Here is an 11,995-nt window from a genome sequence, read left to right on the forward strand (position 1 = left end):
GCATTTAAACTATTCATTTGTTAATTTTTTTTATCTCTGCTGCTTTCTACCATAACTTACATAACACGCGATTAACTTACATACAATAATTAATTTATAATAAGAAAAATAGGAGTTTTTGTCGGCAATTTTCATTCTTTTTTTTTCTTTTTTTATATTTTTAAATGCAATTTCGTTAGTTTAATTTTATAAAAATTAGCTTATAGTTTCATCTTTCTTAAAATTGATATTTTTAAATTAGTATTTGATTCAAGTCCTCTCCTTAGGTTTTATTAATTCCAGTTAATAAAACCTAAATATACGGCATTTAAACTATTTATTTGTTAAATTTTTTTTATCTCTGCTTCTTTCTACGATAACTTACATAACATACGATTAACTTACATACAATAACTAATTTATAGTAAGAAAAATAGGAGTTTTTGTCGGCAATTTTCATTCTTTCTTTTTCTTTTTTTATATTTTTAAATACAATTTTGTTAGTTTAATTTTATAAAAATTAGCTTATAGTTTCATATTTCTTAAAATTGATATTTTTAAATTAGTATTTGATTTCATATTTAATAATTTTTTTTTTTGCCAGACGCCCTGATCTGTATTTTTGTTGTAAGTTTTGTTGTTATAGTTTCCTATTTCTTAAAATTGATATTTTTAAATTAGTATTTGATTTCATATTTAATATTTTTTTTTTGCCAGACGCCCACATCTGTATTTTTGTTGTAAGTAATACTTTTGAAACACCCACCAGTTCTCTATCTAACTTAACTAAGTAACAGATTAAAGTTTTCGCAATTTTTAAGAGGCTTATTAAAATACGAATTTAATTTAACTTTCTACTTTACCTCTGGGATTATGATACAAACTTTCTCATAAAAATACAATTTTCATTGAATTTCATTCATCTTCATAATAATTATCTCCATTACTTTTAAATCGAATTCTTTATGCTGTGAGTAGTTGATGGCATTTACGTCTAGTTCATTAAAATAATTGGTATACACGAATGAATTTTTCCAAACTTTTCTTCAGACATTACCTTTAATAGTTTCGTAATAGACATAGAATAATTGATCTTCTAATAATTCAGAGAAATGCAATTGAATAATTTCTTAAATAACTGTCTACATAAACTTTCAAATTCGGATAAATTTTAATCTAGCTTTAACCGAAATATGCTTTCTTAAACTTAAGTCCCAAAACTGTGATGAATAAGATTATATTAAGCGAATTGCCGGCCAGGTGGCAGAGCGGTTAGCGCGCCTGACTGCGATGCCAATGACCGCGGGTTTGAACCCCGCTCTGGGAAAAGGATGTTTCTCTCTCTTGTGTTGTCCTCTGTTGGGTGTGATGTGTGAATGTGGCCCACCCCATGAACGAGTTTGTGGCAGTGTGGCGTGGACAATGTTACTCGCCTCCGTGACTTTGGTTCACAGGTGCCCACTGGGTAACGCGAAATGAGTAAAACCTCTCGCATCTAAGGCGAAATGAATAAAATTCAGTGCCTGCCATTCGAAAAAAAAAATATTAAGAGAATTCGAGCATTATTCGACAAAAAAGAGTAGTTTGAATTAATAGCAATTTTGAAATCCTTTCAGTATCTTTTTAAGGAAAATCTATAACTAATGAAAAAATTTACAGTTTTACATAAAAATGCTTGTGTTTAAAAACTAGAAGAACATGTTTAAGGGATTTATTTTCAATCCTAAAAATACAACAAAATTTATTTTAATTGAAGTATATATCTAAGCTTGACAGATATGTTTTGTAGAAAAAAAACATGTAATTTCCATAAACGACGCACAAAGTGGTTTTTTTTTAAAAACTTTTCTCAACACCTTAGTGCGAATTCGTTAAGGAAGAGGTTCCCCAGTCAGGGTCTTGATGTTTGACCATTGGAGCGTTAGTTTTACTTGCAGTTGCATCATGAAAAAGCCATGCGAAATTGGTGCGTTCCGTTTTTATTTTGAGATTCAAAAAAGGGAATTGGTTGCTAGAATGTCTAACTTACTCAAACGTCACCCAAAAGGAAAAATTTAACAATCTCGATTCGCTTTAACAGATGGCGCCATAAAAACTCAGGGGAATTTCGGGGATATTTGTAATGAGTATATTTTCAAGAACTTCAGAAAATAATCCTTTGAAGGAAAAAATGACTTTTTGTGAAAGAAAGATTTATGCGCCTTAAAAACGAATAAGATAATTCATTTTAAATTATATGAATTAATATAGAAAGACGCGTATGATACAATCTATATTACATATATATATATATATATTTTTTGCTAATGAATTTGTTATGGGTACATTATATGAGTTTTGATTGAGGGAAATATTAATTCAATATTTAAACGATCTCATAACATATTCTTTTTTAGAAAAAATATTGAAATATTAGTTTAGAATTCCTATTGGAGAAATAAAGAAATATAATTGATAAATTGGCATTTGATGGAAATAAGCATACTAGTCACTTCCAAAAAAACATTATCTTATTATATTCTCTAAAATCTGTACTTTAAATATTTTGCTTTTTAAATTTTTCTTCGGTAATCCAGGCGGTCTTCTGCAAAGATTTGTCACTTTGCAGCTCTCTTTTGATCAATATTTTCGCGATACATGTCGGCTTTCATGTTAAATTTTGCAGGTGCAAGTACTCCTGTTTCCACAAAACTTTAAATGCTAAAAAAATAGACTCGTCGTTTTATTTTGTGTTGAAATAAAATTCAAAAATAATAAATAAATAAAATTCAAAAATAATAAATAAATAAAAGAATAAAAGAAATAAAATGCAGGAATATTAGAAAAAATACTCATACAACATTTATTTAAAAAGATTTTATTAAATTATTTCGGATATAGACATGATTTATTTCATATTTTACAAGAAAATATAATATAAATGCAAATTTTGACAGTTTTTGTGTGAAGAAAAAGAAATTATGACATAGGCTCAGTTTGCAATTAATAGTATGAATAATTCAAAATAAAACTGGAGTTTTAACCAAAATTACGGAGTTCAATTGAAATTTATTATTTAAAAAGTAATAATAATAACAGTCAAATAACAGTGAAATGAGATAGTTATTTTCTTATTCAAAGATGTAGCCCCTAACCCAAAAACATGGTAATTTTGGAAAGAAATAGAATTTCGATGAATATCGAACCCAAATTAAATTCGTCTGCTAGTAATTTGAAACCTTGTTCTTGTGATTTAGCATTTAGTTATTTTCTTCTTTGAGTTTTTGCAGTCAAACGTTCTCATAAACAATTTCGCAACCCACTTAAACGTCTTAACGTTTAAATTCAACCCCAAATATGTCAAACAGTAATTGAAAACTTAACCAAGAGAACGAAAATATGCTTGCAAGATCGAAAAGGTGTTACCAGAAGTGTTCTTACAATGTGTCGACTTTATGACTAAAAAAAAAAAAAAATCGATATGAACAATATATTTTATGTGGAATTCATACTTTTAGCATCTGTTGGGTTGTGAAGTTTGAACCTGAATTTTGAAGTTATGATTAATTGTGATCTTAGAAATGAATTGTAATTACGTAAGACAGTGACTAGCAAACTCTGCTTTAAAACTTCTCTCCCCCGCATTTGATCCAAATTTAAGCTGATCGCGAATCGCAAAAACGTCACACGTTTTTCACGATCCACAGCTTGCCAATTATTGATGTAACAAACATAGACAGATTAAGTTTATTTTTCAGTTTATTCAGTTTCAGTTTAGCTTACGTATTTTTTTTACAAACATGAAATGAAATGAAAGATTTTTTTATAAAGGATTTCGAACCCCCTGTAAATATTGCACATGCTGTCCTGTATTTCCCTAATGCCTCAATTATTTCATCTTTTTTGCATATTTATAAGGAAAGCTGTCCTTTTTTAAAATAAAAAAAACATTTTAAAGTGTTTTTTTTTGTAAACATTTCTTTTATCGATTTTTGTATCATGAAAGTTTGAATTACAGACAAAAATCAAGTTGGAGAACAAGTAGCCCCTAGTACAAAATATTTTAATATCCTGAAACCTATGCGCAGAAGAAAAGATACAATATGACAAGATAAAAAATATACATTACATTAGATTTTTTTTCAATGCATAATGATCTGAAATAAAAATTTCTCTAAAAATTATGAATGAAATGTAAAGCTACGAAACAAATAGTGATTATTTATTATTTAAAATAAAATATTGCGAACTAAAAAAAAATTGTTTTAAAAGAAAACAGTTTTTAAAATTGCAGACTGAGTTTTCATTTGAATGTTTGGAGGTTTGCAAATTCATTCTTAATAAATCGTTCTAAATAAATTATTCTTTGTATATAGTAATGTTTTTTTCGGATTTAAATAACGTAAAGAGCTACACTTCGACATTAGAAAAAATTTATAAAGCATTTTCAACATAGCACCAATAAATAAATTAACTTATATCAGATTGTTTTTTGTAGAAAATAAACAGATGTGGTTTTGAGTTTTTATCAAGTGTGTATAGCTTATTAACTGCATGCTGAAAATGTTAAACTGGTAATATAACTTATGTAATATAGTTATCAGTTTCGTTTAACAAATTATCTCTGTTAGTAGACATGAAAGTAGCCTTCACGCCAGTAAACTTTGCTTTTTCAAACTTGATTTAGAATGCATTCGAATGTTAAAATTCTGGAAAACAGAAAAAATATACAATGATAATGGATTCTTTTCTTATAACCACTCTTTATGGTTACTTCATATCTTTGACGTATAGCAAAAAAGTATTTTATGAATTTCTCTTACTGAGAATTTCTGTTGGAACTATCTGGAAACCTTTCGATACGACATTTTTTTAAATTCATGTAAATTGTATTGAAGTATTCCAGTTCTATAACTCAGCACTTTACTAGTCGCAAAGATGCAATAAAATTTGTTAAGAACATAGCGTTTATAGCTCAATTTTGTAAAGTAATGTTTAGGGACTGAAATGCTGGGAGCCACTAACTCTTCCAAAGATATATTTATTGAAAATTTTCATCATTTTTTTTACAACTCTTAATGAATTTGTACTGATATATTTCTCATTTTCCATAATTTTTTCTCAATTTAAGAAAATCATGGAGAATCATCAACAGAGCTTTGCAATGACGCTTAAGTGAAAAGTTTTTACTCACATGTGGTTTAATTAAAACATTACAACTAGGAAACCCGATGCAATCGACGTAAAATATCAAGAGAAAAAATCATTGGAGTTCATCAGTTTCATCAAATTCATTTGAGTTTTATTCATTTATTCTACTTCTTGTTGGCGTTTTTACTCGATCGAAATTAAGGCCAATGAAATGAGTTTCATTAAGTTAGTTGTTAAATATGTTGAAAAGAATTAAAGTAAATAAAGATATGATTTACATGTAGTGAACAGAAGCCGTGGAAATTGCTTTTTTTATTAATATTTTAAACTTAACTGAGGTCTTAATCAGGAACATATCTGTATCAGTTTCACAAAACATTCTTTTCGTGATGATGCATATATTGAATGGAGTTTCTGATGAGATGTGAGAAAATATCTGAGGATATTTTCTTTCTCCAATTCTCGAGCGTTGAACTTTTCCAAAATTTTTTATTTTCCAAAAAACACAAAGTAACAGTGTGATGGTATATCATTCAGTGACAACATGGACATCAATTGGCATTGAATTCTTCGTTCTGTGTACTTCAATCATCACAGATATCATCAATCCATTTCAAATTTGAAATCACAGAGATTAAAAGAAGGAAGATGATGGTCAAATTTCATAAAAGTTGAAACGGTTTCCTCAAATCAAATATTGCGAAATAAAAGTCAAAAGCACCGAAAATGAAATCTTGGTAAATGAGTCATGTTTATGAAAGCTTCCACTGGGAACTGGAAAGAAAATCGAATAAATATCTTGAATTTTAAATTGAAAAGACTGTTTTAAAGAACTTAAAAGATATTATTGTACTAATATAATAAGGATTTAAAAGACATTACTGAAATTATTGTAAAAATTTAAAAGATATTAAACATGCATGAATGCGTTTTGAATTATATAGTGTTTGAAAATACAAGTATTTAATGAGAGAAAAATTAAAAAAAAATAATTTGAATTATTCAGCATCATTAACATTTTTTTCGAGTAAGTTTCCCTAATTTATTAAAAAAAAAAGAACTCACACTTTCAGGAACATATTTATTGGAAACTAGTACAGCAATGTTTCAGCTATTTTTCTACATAGTCGCCACCAGAATTGAGACACTTGTCGTATCGTGGGATCAACTTTTGTATCCCACTGTCGTAGAACTCTACCGCCTGTGAATGGAACCAGCGTGTGACAGACGTCTTCCGTTGCTGTGAAACACTGCGGAAATTGCGACGTGCCATTCAAAACAAGAGTAGTGGAATGCTTACAGCAAGTGTTGTGCTCCTCCGTGACAATGCTTGTTCGCATACGGCACGACGCACAGTAGCTTTTTTGACGGAATTTGGTTGGGAGTTGTTTGATCATCCAACCTAGAGCTCTGATATTGCTTCCAGCGATTTTTACATTTTCTTGCACCTCAAGAAATTCCTGTAATCCTGTGAGCATTTCGGCAACGATGAAAAGCGGAAGACGCCTGTCACTTGCTGGTTCCATTCACAGGCGGCAGAGTTCTACGACAGAGAGATACAAAAGTTGATTCCACGATACGGCAGGTGTCTCAATTCTTGTGGTGGATATGTTGAAAAATTGNACAGACGTCTACCGTTACTGTGAAACACTGCGGAAATTGCGACGTGCCATTCAGAACAAGAGTAGTGGAATGCTTACAGCAAGTGTTGTGCTCCTCCATGACAATGCTTGTCCACATACGGCACGACGCACAGTTTTTGACGGAATTTGGGTGGGAGTTGTTTGATCATCCACCCTAGAGCTCTGACATTGCTCCCAGCAATTTTTGAGCACATCAAGAGATTTCTGTCCTCCGCTGAGCGTTTTGGCAATGACGAAGAGCTGAAGACGTCTGTCACAAGCTGGTTTCATTCACAGGCGGCAGAATTCTACGACAAAGGGATACAAAAGTTGATCCCACGATACGACAAGTGTCTCAACTCTGGTGGTGGCTACGTAGAAAAATAGCTGAAACATTGCTGTACTAGTTTCCAATAAATATGTTCCTGAAAGTGTGAGTTCTTTTTTTTAAATAAATTAGGGAAATTTACTTTCTGGATGCGCCTCGTACTATCGACAAAAAACTTGTTGTAAGTGAATAGTGATTACCTACCCGACAGGGATATCTATAATTTTAAAATTATTCAAAAAATCAAAATAATGCTCTTTTACCTGCCCCTGCATTAAAGTCCACGTGCAGATCTGACATTTGTTGCTCTGAAAACTCTGCTTCCAGAGGTTCACTTGCCATAGTCTTGACTTTCGAGAGAGTGGCTGTACAACGTAACCTCATTTCATTTTTTTGGAAATGTCTATGTTTAACTGTGAACCGTAGTCCCAAAACAGTAGATACTTTTCCATCAATATATGTGACAGGTTTATGGAGTAAGAGTTGTTCAAGTTTGGCCTAAAATTGAAATATTACTTACATAGTTGCTCAAACTTCAATGCAAATAACTAAAAAAAGAAACTTTTAGTATTTCTACTACAGATTTTCAAAATACGTTAAAAATTTTTTTCTCCTTGGAGTGTTCTTTTAACAGACTCAGTTTTTATTCCTGACCACCCGCGATCAATTGCGGTTGTAGCTTTTAGACTATTAACGGGGCATTACTGTCTACAGAATCATTTATTTCGCATTGGACTAGCCGATTCACCTTTGTGTGTTATATGTGATAGTGGAAGGCCAATGACGGCAGAACATTTGGCAGAGTGTGAAGCACTGACAGATTTTTCATGTATATTTCAACGCTATTGGCAAGCAAGAAGTTTAATGGCCTAACGGCTAATGTAACTGGCATTTTACAAATAAAAAAATAAAAAAGAATTTCTCACTTGTACTACTCTAATGAGTCATACAAATTTTTAATTAAAACTGGGCTGTCCAGCTTCTTTTAAATTATACGAGCACTATATAAATGAAAACTTGATATTCTATATATAATTTTAAATGTACGACTTTTTTAAAATTCAATTTCTTATGCCTTACAATTTAAAATTTTTTGCAACCGCAATTAAATAAAATATTAAAAAAAAAGAAAATAAATAATTATAAATTTTTTTTCTGCACTGAATTATCTTCTGCTAAACGAATTTTATAATTGTGGGTAACAATTTTTCGATTCGCTTAAAAAGTTCTCGAGATATGGTGAACTAGGCCACAAAGAGTACAATTTACATTAAGGGTTCCACAATTTCGACTACTCTCCAGATTACCATATTTTCCAGATAACCAGCAACTTCTCATATTTGAGAGTCAGAATTCATTTGTCCTAAACAAGCATGTTTAGTCAGAGAAAGTATTTTTTTGCTTCTGATTTTGCTACTTATAACGTCCTCTGCATTAATTAATTAGCATAGTTGAGGTCACAAATACAAACCATTAAGAATGAGTCTTAGAACATGAAGATCCGATCACTAGATCAAAAGTCATTCAGTATTTCTTTTTTTTTTCCTCTCACCGTACATACGTTACTTTTTCAACATAAACGCGTTTCCTTAATAGTGTTATTCCTTTTACGAAAATATATAATTTTTCTTAGTGTGTAGAGACTAAATAGTATTCTTTGTGTATATAAAACGTTGATCGAGAAAGTCGTAAAAAGTCCCAAAAAACGCTTGTACAAATATAATCCCCAGGTCTCCAAATGCGATTAAAACAGTTTCTACAGTTTTTTTTAGTCTTTTTATTTTCTTAAATATATCAGTTTTAGGCAAGCATTCCGGTATAAAAAAAGGCTAATTATAAAGATCAATTTTTGCTAACTTAGCATTGCAATAGTATTGTGATTAAATAATTTTTACTCTAAACAGCTATTTTCAGTTTAAAAAGTATATACAGATGGATGACAAAATAATACGAACACCTGTGAAAAAGTGGGACTTATTTCACACCTGCAGTACAGCCGCGCCACCTGCAACAGAAGTCTGCCACCTAGTGAGCGTGAAGAGGAAGCTATCAGTCTCTCACCACTAGTCACCTGAGTTGCATGAGTTTATCTAACTAGCTTTTATAAGGTGAAATATCTGACCTGTCAGAATTGCAAAGAGGGAGGATTGTTGGGAGGCGTTTAAGTGGAGCATCGGTGACAGAAACAGCAAACCTTTTGGGGTTTGCAAGAAGTACTGTGTCAGCCGTTATGACAGCATACATGAAAGAACATAAGACGAAGTCTTCAAAGCAAAACAGTGGCCGAAAGTCAAAGCTTGATGATTGGGATAGACGTGTCTTGCAGCGCGTAGTAGCTCGAAAACACAAGCAATCGTTATTCGAGATAACATCAGACATGAACAGTTATCTTCAGGACCCCGTTTCAACAAGAACTGTTCAAAGAGAACTTCATGCAGCGAACATTTATGGGAGAGTGGCAATTCGTAAACCCTTGGTGACAGCAACCAATGCTTTCAAGCTCCGTCAGTGGTGTAGAGGTCACAAAGGCTGGTCCCCACAGCAGTGGCAGCAGGTAATATGGTCCGATGAATCAACCTTCACCTTATTTCAGAACACCGGACGCGTTTATGTCTGGAGATCACCCAAAGAAGCGTTTGATCCTGAATGCCTCTTACCAACTGTGAAACATGGAGGTGGCTCCATTATGGTTTGGGGTGCGATATCTTGGCGTGGTCTTGAGCCACTAGTACGTCTGCAAGGGAGAATCAAATCTAATGACTGTCTAAGCGTTCTAGCGGATCATGTTCATCCTTTTGTACAGACTGTATTCCCTGGAGAGCGACAAATTTTTCAAGACGACAACACCCCTATCCACACCGCTAGGTGCGTTCAAACATGGTTCGAAGAGCATGACAATGAAGTTGAGCATCTCGCCTGGCCCCCTCAGTTTCCGGACTTAAATATTATTGAACATTTGTGGCAATATTTGGAGTCTAAACTTCGTTCCCGATTCCCACTTCCATCAAATCTTTTGGAATTAGAGGACGCTTTGCAAGAGGAATGGCCTAATATTCCTTTAAATGACCTTTATGCATCGATACCACGTCTTTTTAAATCTGTAATTCAGTCAATGGGTGGTCCAACTCTTTATTAATAAAGATTTTCTGATATTTTACAGGTGTTCGTATTATTTTGTCACCCATCTGTATATGATGGTTCACTCATCCTTACTTCTCTGTCATTTATGTACCAATGTAGTTCTGCAGGTGGCTGAGATTTGGACGATGTGCAATTAATATTTACAGTATCACCAACAGTGTATTTACTCTTTCCACCATTTATCCTTGGTCCATCTTTCCGGGCTCCTAGGAATATTTATCATGAGAATATATAAATAATAATAAAGATGTTGAAAAGCATTTTTGATCTTTTATAAATTATAGCTATTGACAATAATTTATGAATAATCAAACTATAAGCAATTATTCAATTTTTGAGGAAATTATTAAAAAATTTCATATTGCGTATTTATTCCTAATTATTACTACGTACTTATCCGTTAAGTCGAATCCGTAAAAACCTACTACCATATCACCTATATAATGTACCTTTATTAGTACATTAATTATTACCACAATAACTGTTACTTTTAAGCACACTTATTGACCTATTACCACAAGTCAATTTATTGTCAATAATAGTACGATAAATTTTTACTGCCCCTTATTAATATTTAATTGATACAAATTTGACTTGGGTAAATACATCAAAACTAGATAATTTTGCAATAGAAACGAAATGCGTTCCTAACATTGTTTCTTGCATCATAAAAACTGTGATTGAATATATATTCGATGATTTCGATAATGATTTAAAATTATGAAACATTTTAAGTTCACAAATTTTGGAAGATTATGGTAACTTAAATATTTGGCCAACGAAAACAATTTTTGGAAAGCTTGTGAGTTGTACTCGTCGTACATTTACGACAACTGATCTTAGAAAAAATGTGTAAAATTTGATGCAGCATACCTTTTGAAGTTTGAGTGAAAGCCATATTCTCCAATTACTAAGGGATTTCCGTAGTTTCAGAAAATAACTTTGAAAATGGCAAAAAAGTAATGTATCAGTGTTTTAATAAATTTTAGTTAAAAGAATTTTGCCCCCGTTGCATGCAAATAATTTAAACAGACATCTGAAAGGTTAGATAGAGAAATGGTTATGCTCAAAGGTCTTGATCAATGTTTTAAAAGTTATGTTTATTTAAAAATAAAATTCGGCTTTAGTTCGCTACTACAGATAAATATATTTCTCCCGGAACTCTGATGTTGAAGGAAATGTGAATGACTATATAAGAAATTAGAGTCAGAATATTATAAAGTATAGCTTTCAATGAGCATTTTGTAAATCATGAATATTTGAATATAATTACTTATTTGAAATCTATAATAACTTTAAATATGCTAATCACTTGAAACTTACCATATCCTGAAGATCATTAATCAATTCAAAGCATGTCATTGAACAACTTTACTAATATTACTGCAAATAACTTTCTTAGTATTATTTTTACGATTGGAAGTGAAATAAATAACAGAGAAGGTTTTGCTTTTGAAATCCTTCATAATAGTTCGGAAATGGAACACCACTTGGTAAGAATACCAAATGAATCAAACTACATTTTTAGCCTTACTCAATCGATGAAATGGATTTCTGATACTCCCTTTTATTTTTTTTTAACTTCTCAATTGCTCCTAATGACTCATTTTATTTTAATTTTAGAATATTTTATCGCATGAATATTTATTGTAGTATCCCAAAATATTTTGCTTGAGTTATTTTTACGCAGAAAGGGAAAAAATTTTATGAATAAAAAGCGTAAATGCAGTGAGAAGCAGAGTGATAGTTAGAAAAATCTACCTTATATATCTACCTCTCTCTCTCTCTGTATATA

The 11,995-nt window shown here is 31.4% G+C and overlaps 1 protein-coding gene across 1 annotated transcript in view; it reads right to left on the bottom strand.

Moving 5' to 3' along the window:
- Positions 1–2,856: 2,856 nt before the first annotated feature.
- LOC122270638 (uncharacterized) overlaps positions 2,857–11,995 on the bottom strand; it is a 68,790-nt gene continuing 59,651 nt past the window's right edge. Inside the window, exons 5-7 of the mRNA XM_071183792.1 lie at positions 10,273–10,413; positions 7,323–7,557; positions 2,857–5,883 (exon numbers count right to left, since the gene is read on the bottom strand). Coding sequence (XP_071039893.1) covers positions 5,795–5,883; positions 7,323–7,557; positions 10,273–10,413 — 465 coding nt within the window. The 3' untranslated portion in view covers positions 2,857–5,794. The remainder of the gene's footprint in view (positions 5,884–7,322; positions 7,558–10,272; positions 10,414–11,995) is intronic.

Source organism: Parasteatoda tepidariorum, chromosome 7 (assembly GCF_043381705.1).
Source record: "Parasteatoda tepidariorum isolate YZ-2023 chromosome 7, CAS_Ptep_4.0, whole genome shotgun sequence".
NCBI lineage: Eukaryota > Metazoa > Arthropoda > Arachnida > Araneae > Theridiidae > Parasteatoda > Parasteatoda tepidariorum.